The sequence below is a fragment of the Sciurus carolinensis genome, chromosome 12, assembly GCF_902686445.1.
Source record: "Sciurus carolinensis chromosome 12, mSciCar1.2, whole genome shotgun sequence".
NCBI classification, from domain to species: Eukaryota; Metazoa; Chordata; class Mammalia; order Rodentia; family Sciuridae; genus Sciurus; species Sciurus carolinensis.
The window spans coordinates 1,511,430-1,533,705 of NC_062224.1; the positions used below are offsets into that span (position 1 = coordinate 1,511,430).

The 22,276-nt window shown below is 55.6% G+C and overlaps 1 protein-coding gene across 5 annotated transcripts in view; it reads left to right on the forward strand.

The window, feature by feature from the left end:
- Positions 1-22,276, forward strand: part of Disc1 (DISC1 scaffold protein) — a 227,927-nt gene that overhangs the window by 173,615 nt on the left and 32,036 nt on the right. For 4 of the 5 annotated variants that reach the window (XR_007104297.1, XM_047520403.1, XM_047520405.1 and 1 more), the window contains 2 exons: positions 4,819-5,059; positions 18,750-18,867. Coding sequence is in view for 3 of the 5 variants with exons in the window: in XM_047520403.1 (XP_047376359.1) it covers positions 4,819-5,059; positions 18,750-18,867 (359 nt within the window). In the remaining 2 variants the exon portion in view is untranslated. Of the gene's footprint in view, positions 1-4,818; positions 5,060-18,749; positions 18,868-22,276 lie in introns of those variants that run through there. The other variant, XR_007104298.1, reaches the window with a different exon arrangement.

Here is a 22,276-nt window from a genome sequence, read left to right on the forward strand (position 1 = left end):
GGATAGACCTGGAAGTTGGGTTGCTGGGTTGCATGATTGACGCACGTTCCCCGTCAGCCTGCGTCCCTACAGGCTGCCCCAGGCACGGGACGTTCTCTTGGACATCCTGCACCTGGACTGTGACACATAGCCCGTGGCCCTGGTTTGGCATGCCCTTTCCTGATGACCAGTGGTGTTGGGGCATCTTCTCATGAGCCGCAGGCTGGCCACTCAGATGCCCTCTTCTGTCAGCTGCCTGGTGACCAGTTTTGCCCCCTGCTTTATGGGTTTCCCTCTGTTCCCCTGTTCTGGACCTGAGCCCTGGGGTTGCTGTGTGACACGTTTCTCCACCCCATGGCTTACCATCGCATTCTCTTGACCAGGTTCTTCTTTCCTTGATGGCAGAGTGTATTTGGCATGTCGTAGGCACATGGCGTAGCAGTCCCTTCCCGGGGTCGTACATGGTGTGATGTGGCGCTTCTCTGGTCCTGTGCTCATATGTGAGCCCTGGAAGGCTCTGTCTGCTGTTTTTCCCTTTCTCATCCCCTGCTTCCCTTTGTTCCTCTTGTCTTACCCCTGAACTTCTGGTCTTCCCTTCCTTAACCATTGTTTAATCAATGAGTTCTTACTACCAATGAGATCGACCTCATTTGTTCACAGTCTGCTTTTTATACAGTTTATATTTATATTATCTTCTTATTCTGCTCTGTGCAGTCATAATACCATCCTGCTATCTTCTAGAGGTGTTGTTTTTTACCATCTGCACTATGATCTACAATCCATCCAGGATCCGTGTCTGTCCTGCTGGCCAGTGACCGTCCTTCCTTAGCGATGTCCGAGTGAGGTAACACGGTGTGTACACAACAGTCCCTCCCAGCACTCTGCCTCCAGTAATCCCTCCAGGGCTCTCATTCTTATCCGGGCACTCACTCCCTGTTGGTGTCCTAGGAGTTAATGTGTGTCCTGTAAGGAACATGTAATTGAACTTTAATTTTTTATCATGATTAAAATCTTTGCCTCTTAAATGCGATACTTACCTATTGGTGTGTAATGGGTACTTGGGCACATAAATCTCTCTATATTACTCTCTCCCCATCTGTGCCACATGCATTCAAGTGTCTTTTATGATTCTCGTTACAACTACACTTTATCAACTCAGTATTTTTAATTTTTAAAACTTCTCATTTTAGCTAGTCAGCTGCATATTCCTTTAGCACCTGTGTTTTATGATTACCCTAGAGAGCTCGATATGAATCCTGGACACTTCAATCTGACATAAATCAGGACTTTCGCTCTCCTGGATGGTGCGAGGCCCCGAGAACATTGCCATTCTCCTCGCATCCTGTTCCTGTGTGCTGGTGGCCGCCTGCTCTCATTCCACACGGGTGGACCACCAAGGAGGGTGTTACCTCTTAGCTCCCCGCGCCCTTCCCTCCTGGACCCTCTGCCTTGTTCCTAGCTGGGATCACATCCTGGGTCATGAATGTAGTGCTGGTGAGTTTTCTTAGTTTCTGTTCAGCTGAAAGTAACTTTATTTTGCTTTTACTGTTGAATAAAGTTAAAAATAACTGTAGGATCCTAGACGGGCAATAGGTTCTTGCCATATTTGAAGGATGTTTTTTGGTTGTCTTCTGGCTTCAACCCTTTGTCACCCATGTTTGGGTTCCTTTGGAGCTTTGGAGCTGTGCTCTGCCCCGAGGGTCTGCAGTCCCTATATCGCAGCCCAGAGCTTTCTTTTTCTTTTTCTTTTTTTTTTTTAAACACCTGTGTTTGGACTTTTGTTTCACACCATGCAAGGTCAATGATAACACATTAGAAAGTGACAACAGCTGTAAGCTCAATTTTACATTTATATGTTGGAAATGTTCATTTTCAAAAGCTGAACATAATGACATATTGTCTGTAACAACTAAGCTTCAATTCAACTTATACAGATAAAATTTTCTATGAAAAACAATGATTTTGTATCTGGCCACATTCTATGATGCTAATTGTTTGACTAACAGATCCTTTGGGAGAACCAAATGATTCAATCTTTTTCACAGTATCTATGCCGTCCCTAACAAACCCAAATCCTACATGCTTAAAGTCCAATGTTCTGCTTTGTTCAATGTTATAAAAAATTGAGAATTATTAGTATCCAGGCCTTGATTGGTCATAGAGAGTAAGCCAGGACCAGTATGTTTCACATCAAAGTTCTCATCTTCAAATTTATCTCCATAAATGGACAGTCCTCCTGTTCCATCACATTTTGTGATATCTCCCCTTGGCAAATAAAATCTAGAATTACTCTGTGAAAAATGGAGTTTTTAAAACCAAAGCCCTTCTCTCCAGAGCACAGTGCTCTAAAGTTCTCAGCAGTTCGAGGAACAACGTTTGAAAATAATTCAACCGTTCACCATCTGCAGAATCATCAAACAGTACCACAGGATTTGTCTCCTTTGATAACTCTGCTGCCAGAGAAACCTCTTGTTTCTGGAGTTTCAATAAATTTTGTTGACATTCTTCAAATTTTTCCTTAAAAGACTCAGTCATTTCTTTTGTTTTAAATCTCACTGTAAGTTGTTCCACTTTTGCTTCTCCATCAGCATCATCTGAAGCAGTCCGAACTAAAGCATTCTTTGAAACATTTAGGGCTTTTAATTCCATTCTTTGGGTGATAACGTGGTTTGCACACACTTTAAACACCTGGTCTCCTCTCATTAGGATCCAATAGCAACTCTTCATTGTATGCCAAAGAATCTTTATATCTCCAACACCTCGCTCCTTCCACTGACATCTCTATCCCTACTATAAAGTTTGGCTCTTTCTCTAAATGAAATTTTTTCATCTTCTTCTCCAGATTTTACTTCTACCTTTAGGATCAAAGCCAAAATCCCCAGAATTACTGGAAGCCAAATCTGCAAATGACAGTCCTCTACCACTTCCAAATCCAAACGAAACTGTTTTACTTTCCACTTGGCTTGTAAATTCTATGTCAGTTTCCTTTCTAGTAGACAAATCTACAGGTTTGTCCACAGTTCCTGAGCTTCCTGAACTTTTTGAAGCTCTGACTGAACGTCTTCCCGGTTTCCACTGTCCTCATCAGTATCACTGCATACTCCACAAAAAGATGTAGGTGGCAGCTTTACTGAATCTGCTTTTGTTTTCTCTTCAATTGTTGGCTTCTTTTCCCAAACAATAGCACATTCTTTCTCATTATCTGCTAGATTTTCTTCTAATGGCCTATGTTTTTCTGAGTCATCCAGATAGAGTTTTCCATTAAGTTTCTTGACAGCCATTTCAAAATCTTCCTCTTGCGCCAGCGACCAGAACTGATACAGCCGGAGCTCTAGCAGCGCCCACCGTCCCGATCGCCTAGGCCGAATTTTGCCGCCTGCCGCCTTGTGCTGGGACCAGGTTCTCCGGTGCCTAATGGGGCCCTAGGGGTGCCCACCAGTTCCAGGGACGCTGCGCTGCCACCAAGCAAGGAGAGCTGAGTGCTGCGGGCACCCGATTGGGCAGGAACGACCTGGGTCGGGCTGGGGAGAGGAGCAGGGTGGACAGGCGGTGTCCCAAGCCCGAGAAAGGTCCGGGGAAGTTGTTGGGACAAACCCTTTGCGTGCCACCCTTGCCACTTGTGGCGGAGCCCCGCCCCCCGTGCACGGTCTGGCCTGTAACACCGCGGCCGCCATGCAGTCGCGGGACACGGGCTGCGCACACCGCGGCCCAGGGCTTTTTGAACTTGTGATTTCTTATCCCTTGTCAATACTTGAAAATTCTCAGCTGATAGATCTTCTAACACAGCTTCTGCCTCATTCTTTTTCCTTCTGATTTCATCATTCACGGACGAGGGCTTTAAAATATGTTAATATGTTGAAGAGAATGGGCGGGCCGGGGCCGTAGCTCAGGGGCAGCGCGCTCGCTTAGCATGTGCACAGCCCAGGGTTTGATCGAGGACACATTGGAGAATTTCAACAGAGAACTGGAATATATTGAAAATCACACAGAAAAGTAACTAGAATTTAAGACTCAGTGGATGGATTCAGCAGATTAGACGCAGTAGAAGGAAGGATTATTAAATGGAATGCAGGGCTATAGAAAATATCTATCAGGAAGCCAAATGGTGTATGAAAGATGAATTTCTTATTTAAAATCCAGATTGTTGGCTTTGCATGAAAGGTAAAAATTTCTGTCATTGGTGAGCTGCATTCATCACAGCCTCGGTCAGCTGAGCTGCTGAATGTTCCCTGTGGAGGGGTCTGTCCTTCCTGCTGGATGCTCACTCCTCCTCTCAGGCTCTACCAAGGGCTGCAAAGGAGGATTGTGGTTCCTGGCCTGCTCTGCTCCCTGCACAAAGCCAGCCAGTGAGCAGCACCCTGCTCTGCTCCCGGTCCACACTGCATGTTGGGTACACCAGGTGTCTGAGTTCCATCCATGTTGATAGGTGGGTGTGGTGGCAGGTGAAGGGATGGTGGGTGAAGGGTGTGGGTGTGCTGGCAGGGTGGGGTGACAGCCTAGGTGTGGGGCAGTGTAGAACATGTGCCTGGCTGGGGGTTGGGTGGCCAAGGACTCTGAGTGAGCTGGCTGGAGCAGGGATGCTCGGGGGCTGTGCAGGGCTGGGCGGCTGCATCTGGAGATGTGGGTGGGACTCTGGGCAGCCTTGCAGACAGGTGGCCAGGAGGGCTGACACCTGCATCACAGTGACCTGCTGTTCACAGCCAGTCCCTCTGGATCCCTCTGTGTGAGCCTAGCTTGTCACATGCCAGCATATCAGGTGGCGTTCACCCAGCCCGATAGGTCCGACCTGTCGGGAGACAGCACTGAGCTCATTGGTGTGCCTCTCCCCCTCTGTCCTAGCTGCGAGTGTCCACTGCTCCGGAAAGTGTGGGAGGCTGACTTGGAGGCTTGCCAGCTGCTGCTGCAGAGTCTGAAGCTCCAGGAAGCGGGCAGCATCCTGTCTGCAGAAGAGGAGGGGCAGAGGGACGGCATGCGCTGGCCCCACTCCGAGGACGAGAGGACGGTCCTGTCACAGGCATCCCCCGAGCGGAGGGCTCTCCACACCCCCGGTCCACACTGTGTGGGAGGAGAAGAGAAAGAGGTTTGTCTTCTCCATGTGGCCTCTTGGGGCACCTTCTGAGGGGCTTGGTGACCACGTCTAGGTGGGCAGTCAGTACTGGAATGGCTTCCATAAACCATGCAAACGTTCAGGTTGAATGACCCTTGAATATGATTACAAAACCAAGTTTTTGGAACAGATTTTAATTACAGACAAGTAGAGGAAAATTTTCAGCATATCACTTTTATTTTTACTCTAATTTAAAGCTAGAGTTCAAAGGTGGACATTGGTATAGAATGACTACGTATGTCCTGCGTGTGTACGTGTGAGATTATACACACATGGCCACACTCTGAGGTCCTCAGCTGAGCCCTCGCCTGTGAGCGCCTCTGCTGCTCAGAAGTGGCCGGTGGAACCCTCCTGTCAGCCTGAGCGAGCAGCACAGGCAGGTTCTCAGAGACCAGGTGGTGTGCTTGGGAACGGACACTGTAGTGGGCATGCCGGCCATGGTGACCATGCCCCTGGAGGAGGCCAAGACTTGGGGAACCCTAAGGGGCAAATGAGGAGCGTTACATGGATTGTTCAGCAATCCCAGGCCACAGGGCCTGTCACATGGCAGGTTGTCCAGGGCTGGACAGGAAGTCCTCACAGATGTCCTTGCCGTGTCCCCGAGAGAGGCCGAGGCTCCGGCATCCTGTGCAGCAGCTCTGGTCGGCAGCCACAGGTCCTTTGTGACCTCCCTGCTCTGTGTGTTTTGCGCTTGACGGCAGCTCTGGATCCTGGTCACCTCCCACTCCCTGGCTTGGCCTCTGGGTCTCAGGGGAGAGAGTTGAAAACACGCCCTGGCTCAGGGGGCTTGGGAGAATGTTCCGGTGTGAGGGAGGCACTAGCTGAGCTCGGGGCGAGCCCTGGGTGGGAGCCCTGGGTGCGAGCTGCAGGCCTGGGGTGCACCCTTGAAAGCAGGGCTGGTGTCCAAGGTGGCTGGGCCGGGAGCTCCCGCCGTCACCGCGAGCGGAGATGACCTGCTGAGAGCAAAGATGGACTCTGGCTTGCAGTTCTGGAGGCTTCAGGCCATGCTCATTGGCCTCAGGCTCGGGGCCTCTGGTGGCCCATCATGGCAGAAGCATTTGGCCCAGCAGAGCCCCTCGCCGCGTGACTGGGGCGCAGAGGAGAGAAGGAGGGAGGGCCGTCCTTGAGGGTGCAGCCCTGATGACCTCCAGGCCTCTCCCAGGCCCCGTAAGTCTCCACTCTCCCCACAGTGCCACGCGGGGGCCAGGCTTCAAGCCCTGGGCCTCCGGGACACCCGAGATCTCACGGTGGCAGCCCCAGGAGGAGCACGGTGCTGGGTGGAGGGGCGCCATGCCAGTTACAGGAGGGGTCTCCTGGGCCAGGGCGCCCGGGTCAAGACCACGGCAGATGCAGCGGAGGGTGCCTCCTTCCTCCTGGGGAGGAAGAGTACGGTCCCTACCTGTTCAAAGTCCGCAGCTGAGCACCTGTAGTGAGAGATGACAGGAGAGACAGAGTGTAAGTCCTGAGTGACACAGTGACACAGGCCTTCGGGAAGGAAGAGCCGAGGACGCGGGAGCTGGCATGCTGACCCACTGACCGTGGACTGGGGAGTGGGCAGGGGGGAGGAGGGCCAGGGTCATGGGGTGAGAGCCAACGCTGATGGCCTGGGGCCCCACGAGGCCCGGTCAGATCCCTGTGTCCTGGGCCTTCAGAGGGGAGCCTGCTCCTTCCCTCCAGGTGGAGGGAGGGTCTTAGGGCGGGCTTCAGAGGGAGGTGGGAGAAGCCTGTGCCCACCTCAGGAGCGGGCAGAGCGGCTCGGGAGTCCTCCTGCTCTGCGGTTGGGGTGACGTGTCCTGAACCCTCCTTCCCTCCCCCTCCCCCACGGGTCCCCACCCCCCAGCCTCTCCGAGGATGACTCTCCCAGGTGCAGGGGACTGGTCTTCATCCGGCAGATGGTAAGCACCTGCCGATTTCATGGCCTGGCTGTGGAAGCCAGCTGAAGTATGAAGTGGAAGAGTATGAATCTCAAGGTCGAGGATGCGTGAAGAGAAGCTCCCACCACAGAATGCCCGCCTGACTCCCGGGACGGGCAGACGGCAGGGTCCTGTGGTGGCTCCTGCTCCGAGCTGCAGCCCTCTGGAGCCTCTGCTCCCAGGATGTGCGCCCGCTGACTGCACGTCATGTTCCCAGGGAGGGGCCTCGCGGTCCTCCCGCTCCCGCACTGTGGCGTGTGACCCCCGAGCTGCAGTTTGCTTTCTGGGGTTTCTATTACCTGTGGTCAAATGAGGTTGGAAAACGTTAAATGGGAATTCCCAAAATAAGCAGTGGATAGGTTTTACACCGTGTGCCACTCTGATGACATCTTGTGCCTTCCTGCTGGGCCACCTGGAACGTAAGCCACTCCTCTGTCCAGGGCACCCACGCTGCGTGTGCCCCTCGGTCACCAGACGGGTGACCACGGTATCACAGAGCTTCTGTTCAGCGACTCATTTTATTTTGTAATGGCCCCCAAGCCCAGGAGTCATGAAGGAAGCAGTTCAGATGTTGCAAAGAGACCCTGCACAGTACGCCCTGCAAGTGAAAAGATAACAGCTCTCCACCTAAAGGAAAAAAATCGTACGCCGAGGTTGCTAGAACCATAGGATGGCAAGATATTTACAGAGAGAGAGAGAGAGACCATTTCACAAATCTTTTATGGCAGTATATTGTTATAACTATTTTATTATTAGTTTTTATTTATTGTTAATCTCTTCCTGGCCCCAATTTATAGAATAAATTTAACTTTGTCATAGGTGTGCATGTGTACAATGCCTGGTGTACACAAGGTTGGTGCTACCTGAGGTTTTGGGCACCTGTTGGGGTCCTGGTGCGTATGCCCCAGGGGTGGGGGACTGGACTCACAGAGAGGCAGCCATTCTTTGGATTCGTGAGTACCTGCGTTCTTGAGGTGATGTGTGTTTTCTGGGAGGGCAAAGTTATGGGGCAAGTTAGCGGATCACTTGTTGCCAGCAAGGGGAGGGGGCTCTTTAGGAGCCGAAGGGAGGAAGTTGGGGGCTCAGAGGAGCACCTGTGTCTTATGGTGAGGTCACACAACTGTGTACATAGATACAAATTTGTAACTTTGCACCAAAAAGAATGGATTTTATTGTAGGTAAATTTGTAGTAGTGACTAAAAGTTTTTTAAAGTGTCTTCCTACTTAAAATCAAAGTCACAGGCGTTTGAATGGCTGTGTTTGGCCCAGACTCAGCAGACAGTGCAGCATGGGAGAAGAGGCCGGGAGCAGGCACGGTGGCACGTACCTGTGGTCCCACCCACTCTGGGGGCCTCACAGGAGCACACTGGAATCCAGGGGTTGAGGGCCAGCCTGGGCTACACAGCAAGACTGTCAGCAAACACCACATTAGAACCAAAGGCCTCTGCTCCGTGCCAGGTGGCCTGGGCAGGCCTGGTGTCCTCTTCTGCTAGAAGAGTACAGAGTGGGAGAGTGGGCACCCAGCCCGGCAGCCCGCGGGCACAGGGAGCCTGTGTGCGGACTTAGTTCTTCTGGATAAATACCTGGAGTAGAACTAACATCCAGAGCAATCTGACAAGCGAAGACCATTAAAGAGATATAAAAGTTTGACAAAAAGTCAAACTCTGTTTGCTGATGACATGATCCTACATCTAGGAGACCCAAAAATCTCCACCAAAAGACTTCTAGAGCTCACAAGTTCAACAAAGCAGCAGAAGACAAGATCAGTACATGAAATGCACAGCTCTCCTGCATACCAATAATGAATCTACTGAGAAGGAGCTCAGGAAAGCTATCCCTTCACAGTAACCGAAAAAAACAAGGAACCAAAGCTGGGAATGAATCCACCTCTCTCTACTCAGCCACAATGAGGCTGCCTGTCCTTCCAGCTCCAACTCTCACCTGGACAGGTGTCTGGTGGTTGGACCTGCTGCCTCTGAGCTCAGGCGGGCACAGACGGCTCCTCCCTCTTCGCTGGCCCTGGTCTCTCCACAGCCTCCTCCTTAGGTGTGAGCCTTCCGGGCAGGGTGGTCCCTACAGCTGGCGTGGCTCTCGTGGGTTAACATCTTTGGGAGAAGAGAGCCGGGGCGAGGAAGTGCTGGCCCTGCCTGCAGAGAGCTCGGAGAGCAGCCTCGCACCCAGGAGCAGAGCAGGGAAGCCGTCAGGACCCCGCAGGACTGGTGCTGGCCTTGGGGGATCAGAGAAGGGAGAATTAAAAAGAAAAAACCAGCACGCACTCTAAACCGCCTTTTAAAACTGAAAACGTGCACACCTGCCGATCTTTTGATAAGGTTCTGAGTCTTTGTGTGCGTGGGTCTGCTCTGGTCGCAACCCGGGCCCCTCCTGCATGATCCTCGCCTACCACGCGGCTTCAGCCCGCGGTTCCGGTGCCTTCCTGGGCCCTGGGCATGCGGCTCCTCTGAAGCAATCCTCCGTCTCCCGCTCCCTCACTTCAACATGGCTGAGTCTTTCCAAGGTTTTCGACTGCTTTTTTTGGAGATAAGAACCCTTTTCTCACACTCATATTTCACGGTTTTAACATAGTATTAATTTAAGTTGTATAATTGAGATTTTAAATACAGCTGGCATAAGTAGGTTCAGAAACAACTCCACCAATGGAGGCTGAAGATCCCTGTCCAGCTGGGCTTGTCCACTGGGCTCCACAGGCTCCCCCTGGCCCTCAGTTAATGCCTTGCTGCCAGCCTCCTCCTCCTGCCCCCAGGAGGAAGTCCACTCTCTGATCTGCCCACTTGCTTCCCTCCTGGAAAAGGGAGGCACAATCCTGGGTGCTCCGGGGTGCAGGCTGTCCTTCCTCTGAGGAAGCCACCCTTGGGGGTCCTGGAGACTCTGTCCTTCCGTGGTGAAGACAGTGTCTGCGGCGGGTTGGTCACCCCGAGCGGCCAGGACACGCGTGTGTTGTTAATGACGCCTCGGGGGGCCCTTGCAGCTGGGAGGTTTTTAATCTGGAGGTCCCTGCTTCTGGAAACGAGCTCACAGACATGACACGTGGCCGACAATTGTCATCGGAAACTAGGCCACTTCCAATGCCCCACGCCGGGAGTCAGGGCTGCCAGAGACAGGAGTTCCCCACGCGGTCGCTGCTGGTCCTGGCAGGGAGCCTCGAGCAGGCCTGGGCTGCAGCTCCGCAGCCCTGCTGCAGGGAGCCACCCTGCCCAAGGCTTGCTGCCCCCGTCGCTGTGGCCATAGCGTGAGGCCTCTCACTGCCAGCCCCCTGGAGTCTCGCCCGGCCAGCCCTGGCTACACCTGCCCCCTGCAGCTACAGGGACCATGGATCCTACAGCGCAGTTGCCACTTCTCTGACAAAACTAGAACCCCGAGAGCAACACGCCTGCCTAAGGGCACGAGGAGAGCCGCCCCTTGGCCTCCATCTGCGGGAGGCACGCAGCGCTGGTGAGGGAAGAACAGGGGCTACTCAGCCAGAGCCCCCATTGAGCCCCGGTGCCTGGGCAGCGGCATTGGGAGCCCTAACCCTCAGTCTTGTGGTTGTGTGTTTGCAAAAACCCTCAAAAGTTCAATTTTAAAAAAAACTCAAAATGAACCTGGGCGGAGTTTGGCCTTGGCTTCTGTCCCCGTGGTTCCTCTTCCTCCTTCTAGTTTGGTATTTCTTAGCAACAGGCAGCTCAAGCCACCTTCCTTTGAAAGCATCCTCTGGCTCTGCTCTGTTTGTATTTCTATATGTCTTCAGGGTTCGATGTCACTGTCCCCAGAATCTGGATCTTTTGTGGTGTGGCAGTTATTCAGGCCCAGCTGATGCGTGGGTCTCATTTACTAATGGTGCTGGTGGGGTCTGGGCGTGCTCAGTTCTGATGTCTGAGCCCAGTGCACAACAGGGAAGTAGTCCAAAAGCTCCTGAGTGGCCACGTAGCTCGGCAGGTGGCTTTCTAAGACTATCTTCGTGCGAACTGTAGACCACGGCCCTTCGAAGCTGACCAAGCGTGAGGTGGTCACTCCTCCTACTGACTTTCTTGGCTCTGTTGATTCCTCCTGTCCTGAGGTCCTTCTCAGGGACAAGCGTGGGGGTCCTTGCAGACAGCTGGTGACCTGCTGCGACCTGCAGAAGTCTAGGCCCTTGAGGTGGGTTCTTTACCCCTTCCAGCCACGGGGAGCTTCAGAAGTCATACCCAGGTGCTTGGGGTGCAGCCATGTGATCTGGGCGTTGGGGGAGCTCCGGCTTCATTCAGAGCAGTGACAGGCCTTCCTGCCTCTGCACCCCTCGGCTGTCACTCTCTGACGGTGGCGCTCAGCATTTATGAGCAAGATGAACACTCGTCACAAATCTACCCCACACGGTGTGAAGCATGTTCTTTGTTACGGACAGGCAGTGGTCTGGGGTAAGCATAGACCATGTGTTTTAAAAGGCAGAGAAAGCCACAGAGCACTCCTGGAACGCATTCGCCAGCAAACGTCCTGGAAGGCAGCCTGGAGGACGTGTGGGCGGCGGTGGCTTCCGTGCTGAACCAGGAAACGCCTTCAGCCCCGCTGAGCTCACCGACCGTGGCGCACACGCTGCTGGACGCAGGGATGGCGGGTGAGCTGGAGGCCAGCAGGCAGTCCCGAGGCTCAGAGCGTCTTGGGAGGCGTTCACGCGAGCAGGGCAGGCTTTTATTCCTAATGCTCTGTGACTCCGACAGAGCGGCTGTGGCGAGCGCGAGGGCAGTGGCTGGCGACCCCAGGGAAGCCCCCCACCTGTCCTTCCTTCATTGTGTGGCCTGTGGCTTTGGCTGCGGAACCTGGAGTCCTTAAGCGTGGGCAGCTATTGTGGAGCCTTAACCCGTGGCCGAGGCAAATGGGGATCTGGGCCAGCCGGCCGGGGAGAGCCAAGGCGAGGGCTCTGGGCACCACCTGCCCTCGCCCCTGCCCATGGCAGCCGGCCGCCAGGGCCAGCATGGCGCATCTCCTGCAGGGCCAGGCTGCAGGGTGCTCATGGCTGCCCAGTTGTCTCTAGTGTCACAGCTGCAGCGTGCCACAGTCACAGAGGCCTCCTGCCTCCTCTTCTGACTTGACTCCTTCCGGAGCCTCTTACTGCCTCTTACTGCAGCGCCCGGAGTCCCGGCTCGGCTCCATGGAGAGCTGGCGCTATACAACAGCACCCGCCTGGTAGCGTCCAGATGAACGTTTCCTGTTCCCAGCGCAGGTTCTGTTCAGAAGGGAGATGACAAGCAAGCTTCTCCAGGCCCTGCACACAGCCTGGTGCCCACCGTCAGCAGGATCTGCCTCGTCGGGCAGCCTGGCTGTTGGCCGCACCACCCTGAACGTGAGCTCACGGCCACCGTCTTCAATGTCAGCACTTTCCCCGTGTCATAGGCAAGGTCTTAGCCTTGCTTGTGGGAAATAAAGCTGAAAAGGAGAAAAGCCCTCGGAGGCCCTGGTCGGGGGTACTGCCCGCCTCCCCTGCGTGCATGGTTTAGGCATCTGCTCAGGTCAGCAACCGAGCGCCTTCCTGCTCCTACACCTGCACAGATAGGTGTTTCAGAAAGTCGTTTTAATGGGGAAATCCTGCCCAACATAGGAAATCCTGCTTTCTGTTTTAAACCCTGCTCCCTGAGGTGGGAGACTTGCATGCAAGGTGACGTCAGCTCTGATTCAACGCAGCGAAACGTTTCCCGCCCTTCATCCAAGCCTGCAGGTTTGCTCATGAGGCGAGCTAAGCAAGTTGTCTGAGGTGCTGCCTGGCCCAACCGGTGCTGCTGACTCCATCCCACGCAAGGCTGCAGGGCTTCCTCTGAGGCCAGCAGAGACCTGTGCGTCAAGGGTGGGGGTTGTCACGCAGGACGCAGGGGCTGCGTGAAGCTGGTGGTCATCCAGGCGGGACCGTTCCTGGCTGCAGGCAGAGGGAGTCTTCACACCAGTTCCCCTGCTGGCTCTCACTCCACGGAGAGATGATTTCCTGCACAGCGCAGTCTGAGAAAGAGCGGAGCTTCCTCAAGAGCTTTGTATCAGTCTCTTTTCTGTTGCTATAACAAAATACCTGAGGCTGGATACTTAGTAAAGAAAACAAGCTTTATTTAGCTCACAGTGTTGGAGCCTGAAAGTCCAAGATCAGGCAGACCCATCTGTTTGGCCTCTGGGGAGGCCCCCTGGCTATGTCACGTCATGGCAGACGACACCATGACATGAGGAATAGATCACATGGTGGGGCAAGGAGCTGGAGAGCTCCGTGGACCAAGCTCGCTGTTCTATACCAGCGCACTCTGAGGCTGTCAGAGCACTGACCTGGCCAGCGCTGCCAGTGACTTAATCACCTCCTTCCAGGCCCTGCTGCTCCGAGCCTCCACCACCTCACCTCTGCCACCGAGGGACTGGCCTCCCACTTACACCTCTGAGGACAAAGCTCGCGGTGCCTGGCCAAGCAGAGTCTCATTGCTGCCACCGGCGTCCCTGGGGCTGCAAGGTGCAGGGTGCAGGGCCGGGGAGGCAGGAGTTGGACGCCAGGGGCTCCTCTGCATCCCAGGGCTCGGGGACTCCGGAGGGAAGCACTCCCTGAACGAGTGGAGCTCGCGGGGCGTTGAAGAGAGCTTGGTGGCAGGAAGTGTGAGAACTCGAGCCAGCCGTTCCCTGCCGCGGTGGCCTTCCAGTCTGACCTCGGGAAACGGTCCCTCCCGTGGTCACCATGGGCCGCGTGGTTAGAAAGGGGAAAAAACAATAATCTGAATTTCTGAAAAGACTGCCTGCAGGACAAAGCACTGCAGTTTTCTAGGGTGCTTTGAAGCATGGAGCACCCTGCGCTTTGGATTGTCCCCGAGTCGCAAATCCCACACAAGTCCCCTCGGCCAGCCCGGGACGTCACAGCGGGCCGCGGCGGCGTTCTCAAGAGTCATCAGCAGGAGTTCTTTTCTTTTCTTTTTTCACACTTAATTTAAAAATCAAACTGGAAGTGAAGTCACACCTGTCACCCAGGGGTGTTCAGAGCGTGGCCAGCTCCCGGCCAGGATGGGCACGCGTTCTTTTGGGACAAGAGAGCCTGGCCTCCATTCCTATCCGGAGAGAAGGAACTCGCTGTCCTCCCCGTGACCCGCCTCCCTCCTCCATCCCAGCCTGGCGTCTCACGGGCAGGTGGACCCATGGCAGCCCTGGGCTCCCTGTGGTGGTCATCACGGCCACCTCCGGTTGGTGTGGATCTGAGTCCTGTAGGGAGCAGCCCCCAAAGAAGCTGAGGCCCTGCAGGGGCCTTTGCAGCCTCCCGAGGAGGAAGAGGAGCGGCACTGGGTCTTCGTGGCCGAGTCCCGCCACTCTCGGAGACGTCTCCTGGCTGTAAAGGAGGGACTGAACCCGGTGGCTCCGGAGGCCCCGCCCGCTCCAGCCTCTCTGCTTCCAGGTGCTGAAGGCTGCGGTCGCCCCACGTCCTCAGCACCCTGGCTGAGAAGGCCTTTGTAAGTGCTGGCGTTCGGCCTGCGGGGAAGCAAGAGGCGTGTGCAGCCGAGGCTCCTGCAGCCGCATCCCCGGTGCCCCGACGGGCAGCCGATGAAGGTCGCCGTCTGGTGGAGGGACTTCTGTGTATCCCAAGTTTTTCCTGAAGGACACCTGATTTGAAAAGAAGTCACCTTCTTTTAAATGGCCAAGCAAAAAAGCTCTTCAACGGTGCCCCTTCTCTTTTATTTCCTTTTAACTCTGTGACGTTTTAGTAAGTGAAATGGACAAAGCTGCAGTTGGGGTGGGGTTCCCAGCAGAGCCCCTTCCTCCTGCCAGGGGAGCCCTGCGCATCCTAAAGACCCTGCTGGGGAGGACAGACTCAGGCAGCTGCTCTCAAAGAAGGGAGAGCCGGTGGCGGTGCAGCCCACCCAGGCGGCCCAAGGGACTGCGTGCTCCTGCGTGGCGCACATGGCAGGGGGACACGACCAGGCGGTGAGCGGGCGGAGGCCAGCGTGAGGCCAGGAGGCAGGAGTCTCTTACCTTTTTGCCTCCCAGCAAGACAGCACCTGGCTGGCCCCAGCCCCCCAAGAGCCATTTCTCCACAGCTAGGGGACGAGTGGCCCGGCCCAAGCTCTGGTTGCGGCCACACAGCTGGGCACACTGGGCATGCCTTCTGAGGGACTTCCCAGAAGTTGTCTCTTCCAGAGTCACACACGCCCCTTGGAATATGTGCCTGCCCTGTTCATGGCCCGCACAGGCACCAGGAGCAGGGTCCTGGGGACAGGGGACAGCGGCCAGCAGCAGCCAGCATGGCTCCCTGCCGTCTCTCTTGCACTTCCTGCCTGGTGGCCATTATCACAGGACCAGGAGCCCCTCTGAGATCAGTCACCAGGCTCTCGCGGCCTCAGGACCTGTCAGTCACTTGTCACAGCCCCCACTCTTTAACAAGGAACAGGGAGGCACTTCCTGCTGGCATTTCATAGCCGTCCTGTCCATCCACGCAGGGTCCTGTGCCAGTCAGCCTCATAGCTTGGTGGTGTGACAAGTTCCCAAACTGCGTGAATTGACGCAGCCATTAGGATACTTATGGACACGTAGGACGGGATGGGACAGGCAGCGGGTGCTCTGGCCCTCGAGTCTGGTGGTGGCCGTGTTACTGATCCTGGGTGGCTGGACCCAGAGGGGTGGAGACAAGCACCAGACCTGTAGAGAACTGCGGCACAGGCACAGCTGGGTCAGGTCCTTCTGCCCAGGGCAGAGAGTACCCAGGCCAGCCCCAGTGCAGGACACAGGCGTGGCCCCTGAGGCCCCCAGGGTGGCTGGAGCCCTCTCGCGTTGTCGGAGGGCCATGCTCCTCTTGGGTGTGCTCTTTGGCAGCCTCCTGCCTCCTCCCGTCTTAGTCTCCACCTGGGGTGGGGCTCACTGCTAAGGAGCTGCAGTCCCTCAGGGACTGTGCTACACGGGCTTCGGCCCCTGGCCCCTGGAGTCGCCCTGTGTCTGGAAAGGTTCTGACAGCGCTCTCTTCAGGACAGAGCAGGCCGGCCAGGGCTGCCTGGAGCTGGCCACACGTCAGGGCTGCACTGACTCCCTGCCTCCCACCTCCTGTTGTCTCATACCGTGACCTTGAAGACCGGAGCTCATTTGTCTCCTCACTTTCTGGGCTGCCTGGAACTTTCAGCCAGGTCCACACAGCCCATCCCTGTGGCCTGGGCTTCCTGACCACAGGGAGGCCAGGCCCAGGGCGAGTGGTCTGGACAGACAGGCCACCGTCATGCCCTGGCTCTGGGGCCCAGCACTGTGGCCTCTGCCGGGGTCATTCACTGGAGAGGCCTCCGGGCACGCAGGCTCCAGGAGAGGAAGGCTGCCTGTCCCTCGACAGGCGCTGTCTGCAGAGCAGGCTGTGCCGTGCACGCGGGGCTGTACCTGGAGCAGCAGGAGATGGGCGAGGGGCTCTGCCTCACCTGAGGCCGCGGGCCAGCAGGTGCCCGGCTACCGGTGTGGCTGAGCCCTGGGACTCTGGCCCTCAGGATGCTCCTGGGCCACGCTCCGTGTCCTCAGGATTCGGGACCAGTCGTATCTACAGGGGACGGGCCTGGGACCTCTGTGATACCCAGAGTGCCGGTGCCCAAGTCCCTTAGAAGGCGTGGGGTGGCATGGAGCCTGTGCCACGGACCTCCTGTGCTTCAGTCACCTCCGACGACCTAGCTGACAGATGTCGAGGTGGCATCGTGGTCGGCGTGCTCTTCGGGGAATTGCGCCGAGGAAGGAGTCTGGACGTGTTCGGTACTGATCCTTTTTTTTTTAACCTTTGGATCTGCGGTTGGTCGAATGCACAGACGCAGAACCTGCAATATGGAGGTTTGTGCGCCAGCGTGGTTGGTGTGGGGCCTGGAGGTTCTGTGACTTGTGCCTCGGAAAAGCAGCCCCGCGGAGTGTGCCAATCAGACCTTCTGCCACAGACGTGGCGCCTTGAGCTGGTGTCTCTGTCATCGTTAAAAACAAAACTCCAGCGTGTTTCTTCCATACTCTGCCGTTAGTGTTAGAAATGGTGCTTATGATTTTTTCTGATCATATTTTAAAGATATGGGAAATTTTGGGAAAGTACAGAGAAGAAAATAAAAATAATACCACCCCTCAAAGTAGTCATGGAGATTCCAGTTCTTTGCCCATTTGAGCCTGTCCCTGTGGTTAGATGTCCTTGTGTTGAGATCCTCCTGCGGCTGGTCCTGCCCACTCTCCTGGCTGCTGGCAGCTGCCCCTGGACTTGCGATGCCGCTAGCTTTGCATAAGTACCGTCTTCTGCTCCAGTATGGTGACGTCGTCCCTGAGTCCCTTCTTCTGTATACGCCCTTCCGCATTCCGAGAGACCCCTGCAGCGGTGACGGTGGTTGCTTACCGTTCCTGCTGCTCTGTTGAAGTCCCCCGTGTGGACCCTCGGGAAGCAGACATCAAAGCCGCCGGGCTGGCAGAGCACAAGTGGAAGCACACGCCTGGCTCCACGCGTCGTTCACAGGCCTGATTTCAGCATCCCGTGACACGCCATCGCACAGGCTCTCCCAGGGCCACCACACCCGGGCCCCTGAGGTCGTTGTTAGGCACCTGTTGCTTTTGTAGCGAGCCAGTGGCTAAAGATACTTCTTTCCCTATGGACAAGTCCTTGAGTGCGTTTTCTGAGCTGTTAGGAAGCACCACCTCTGTGTTTGGTCACCTCTTAATTCTGAGCTCATTTCTTGCTTTTCTCCTCCTTTCATTCTAAGATTTCCTATTTTCTTTCTGAATTTTCTTGACCTTGTTTATTTGTTTCCCTTAAGACTCTGTGGCTTCTATAAACCAGGAGTGACTCCTGGGGCCCTGGGAAGAGTGGCCGGCCTGTGGCCCTGGCCCACGGGGAGTGCTCGGTCACTAGGCGGACCTAGCACAGGTCAGAGTGCATCCTCAGGAGAGGGGATCATCCTGTGGGGCCTGGAGGAGGGGCGGGTGCAGGAGGACCGGGAGTCCCTGGGCTTGCACCCAGGAGTGGCCGCTGGTGAAGGTCAGTCTGCAGCAGGAGAGCCGAGGAGCTAGAACGGTCGCCTGGGACTCTGCTCCAGGGTGGTTTTGTGCAGGACAGTGACACGGAGGGCCCTTTACTGGCTCCTGTGCAGGACACACCTTCGAAGGGGAAGCCTTAGAGAAGCAGGCAGTTCCAAGACTTAACTCTTCCTTCACTGAACTGATGAATTCCAAGTACCCGCCGAGTGCCAGGTGCCCAGGTGGGACCCAGCGGCAGGAGACATGTCATCCCTGCCCTTGCGGGGCCTGCGTTCCAGGGTGGGGAGGAGGTGGCAGCAGAAGGGCCAGCATGTACCCTGGGTGGGTTCTCCTAGAGTCTCCTTCCTTCCTCATGTGCCTTCGGTGACCAGTGTGCAGACCTGGTCAGGCTCCTGTGCCTCCGAGGAAGACCCTGTCCTCACAGCCCATTTGCTCCTGTGACACCCGCCCTCCTGCCCAACTTTTGCTAGAATTCCTGTAACAGTGGGAGTTCACCTGCGGACGCAGCTGGGATGTCCAGGCTTCCTGTGATGAACCGTTTCGGGAGTGAGGCTCTGGAAGTCAGGCTTTGGAATGACCGATGGGCGTGGGGACCGTGCGACGATGCTGCGGAGGCTTCTCATTCAGCCACAACCCCAACAGGGCTGCGTCTTCCCCGTAACATCCTCCAGGGCAGGCCGGGGCTCCAGTGTGATCCCAGAGGTGCAGAAGCCAGGAAAGCCAGGATCTTTCCCTGGGTGTCCCGTCTGTGTCCCGAGCCCTAAAATTTCTATGGCTCACATGTGATCTTTTTCTTTTTCTCTGGCCAGGAACCCTACCTCTTTTCCACAGAACTCGGAGAAACGTGTGAAGCCATTGGCAAGAAGCTGCTGCACTTGGAAGATGAACTTCACCGGGCAGTGCGTAGTCAGGACGAGGGGCTCATTCATATCCTTTTCATCTCGCAGACTGAACGCCTGCAAGGTTGCTTAGTAAAGTCTCAACAGTGGCCTCTCCTCTCCACCCCCAGCAGATGGAAGCAGTGTCCCGGGCGGGTGTGTGCAGTACTTTCTCTCTGGTCTTCAGTCAACAATTCAGTATTTTTGATTATTAAACCTGGCCGCTAAAAATTAACCACAGAGGGCAGACGTGCACACGCAGTGACGCCAGAGCAAAGTGAGGTTTTCAGGGAGTGCAAAGCTGAGCCGTGCGGCCGTGGGGGAGTAACCAGAGCGACTCTAGATGGGCTCAGGCCCTTAGGGGCTCTCCCGATGCCCAGAAGCCAAACCCTACTCTCAAATTGCTTGGTCCTATAGTTCTGCCAGAGAACAGGCAGAGGAGTGTCCAAACCAGCAGTGCTTTGGATCATTGCTTCTCAGTGTCCAGCTGGGTGCACGGGGTTGAGCTCCACTGCCTTTCTCATCGCTGGTGTTAGGATCTCCTTGCAGGACCACATCCTGGGGTCATCTCTGTCAAAGTTTGCTGCAGTGAGGAAGGGGCACCAGGACTCCTGGCTCAGCAGGTGTCCGTGGAAGCCCCATGTCCCAGGTGGGGCTGTTTGCCACTGGTCAGTTCTTTCCAGGGCATTGGGTAGGTACACAGGTGTACAAAGAGATGTGCAGCCCAGCCTGTGTGTTTTCCGTTATTAACATTGAGTGGACACTCTCTGGCTAAGTCCACTCCCCCAGTCATTCATTCTTTCTATTCAGGAGTGTGACTTCTATCAGATGTTGTTTTAGGCACCTTTTCCTCGCTGTGCCCAGAGGACCTGTCAAGAACAACATAGAGGAGGAAGAGTTTATTCTGGCTCATAATTTCAGAGGTTCAGTCTTCGGTTGGCTAACTCCAGAGCTCTGGGCCCAAGGCGAGGCAGAGCATCATGGCGGAAGGCTGTGGAAGAGGAAAGCAGCTCAGGACATGGCACCAGGAAGCAAAGGGAGCCCTGCTCACAGGGATAAACTATAAACCCCATAGGCATGCCCCCGATGACCCACCTCCTCCAGCCACACCTTCCTGTCCACGGTTACCACCCAGTTGGTCCATCATCCCGCTGAGTAGACTACAGCTCTCACAATCCAGTCATTTCACCTCTGAAAATGAGCTTTTGGGAGACAGCTCATACCCAAACCATAACTGAGGTGTTCATGGGAAATTTAGCTATTTGGACTTTGCTTCTATTTGCTGTCTTCCTTTTAAAGTTTCAGTTCTTACCGGACTTCATCATGTGTGTGCATGTGTGTGCATACGTGTGTGTGTAAGTGGCCCTGAATGGTCTAGGACTCATCTTAATGAAAGCATTCAGATCTGTGGTTTAATGATGGATTCAATGTTGTTTCCTTCCTTGCTATAGCTTGAAGCCTTTGACCTTGCTTATTAATCTTAGCAGGGTATTTCTTTAACTGAATCAGCAAGTTTTCTAACACTGTTCAAGGTAGATTTAAAAAAAAAAAAAACTGGAATTGTATTCTCCACAATTTTCTGCCTCTTATGGAACCAGTGTTCCCGCTATTGCTGGGAAGCCCCCTGGGAAGCAGCAGTAGATGGACCGCGTCCTTGGGACTGTGTTGGTGGATCACACAGATCTGAGCCCTTCCGAGAGGGGGGTGTGTGGGAGACAGGCCTGTGACTGCCGCTGTCGCTGGACACAGCCCGTGACAAGGCTCAGGCCCTGGAGGGCTCCCGGCTCCACGGCCGGTGGGCTCCTGAGCGGACGCACCAGGGCTTAGGCAGGCGGGCGCCGTTCTGAGAGCCACCGGCAGGGTCTGTGTTGGTCTCTTTTGTTGGCTAAGAGGTTGGTTTGATTTTAGGGAATGGTGTCTGCTTGCTAGGGGAGGCAGGGGAAGAGCTGGTCAGAGCCGAGCAGTGCGTGGAGACACCGCAAGCTTTTCCAAGCAGAGGGCTCCTGGGCAAGAGGCAAAGTCTCTTGTCACTCATCAGCTGGGACAGTGACACACACCTCTAAGCTTCTGAGGGGTTGATCCAAGCCGTGTGTTTCACACTGTCCCCAGTGTGGCAAGGACTCGTCGTCCAAGTCCCTCGGTCTCACGGCACTCCACCCGCCACAGGCCACGCCGCCTCCCCCACGAGCCTGAGCAGGTCCAAGGCAGGGGCAGTCAACGCGACGGGGAGAGTTGAAGGAGCCAGCCTGTGGCCTTGCTGTGGCTCCCTGGAAAGCCAGCCCCCTCTTGTAAAATGCTCCAAGGAGAGGGATTCTCGTCCCTGCTCGAGAGTCGAGAAAACCGAGGCTTAGCCCTCACTGAGCTGGACAGGGTCGTCTCCAGCGGGTGTGGAAGCCCCCACCTCGAGGCCTGCGGCTGCCCTGCCCCATGAGTAAACAGACGGGTCTGTTCTGTGTTCCCCAGAGAAGACAGCTACTCAAACCCTCCGCTAGAATGACAGTGTTTATTGAAGTTTGATTTTTCCTTTTTTTTTGAAAGTCTGGCTGATCCTTGCAGAGATGAGTGGAATGTACCCGGGGCGTCTCGGGCGGGGCACACAGAGGTAGGGGTGGCGTTGGCCTCCTCCTTGGTCCCAGCCCAGGCTCCCCTCTGAAGCCCCCTTGGGAATACGCCATGGGAAGGTGCCTTTGTACTTGCTCAGAGGGCACCTGGGTGGACACTGTGCCCGAGACAGGGACACATCTCACCTGGCTTTGTGGAGCCCTAGCAAAAGAAAGCCGCTGTTCAAGGAGAGTTCGTCTGGACGCCCGGCTGCCGGCCAGCCCAACGGCTGGGTTTTCGTTCTAATCCATAGCTGAGTGGTTGAGGGGGCGTGCTTGCCGCCGCCACAGGGGGACTCCGCGGTGAGCTGCGCTGGACCTGGGGACGTGGCTGGCGCAGGCTGTGGGGTCACCATGTCCCGCTGCTCCCTGTCCCCTCTGCCTGTGGAAGGTGCTGACTTTGGCGTGGGCTGCGTGCCTGCCCCGCGGAGTGCCGTGGACGAGTGGCTGGCCAGCGCAGTGGCGTCCAAGCAGGTCCTGGGCACCCTGCTCAACACCAGGGCCAAGCACAGCCGCTGGGACCTCTGCCAAGAAGACATGGACGGACTCACCTGAGAAGGGATGGGACAGCCACGTCCCCTCATCACCTGACTGGTGGCTACATCACGAGTGGCAGAACCAGACAGCCAGGACCCCTCAGACGCGGCCCAGCCAGCATCTGAAGCAGTGTGCGCCATGAACTGGGAGAGCGGTCAGCAGAGAGGGGCCCAGAGGGGCAGCAGAGCAGAGGACAGGAGTGTGACTTCACGGCCAGCCGGCTGGGCTCCCAGGAGCAGCCGTGTCAGCCGGGGTACGATTTCACAGTGGTTTTGCGTCCTACTTAGCCGTTACATGTTGAGAACCTGCTGAGCGTGTGCG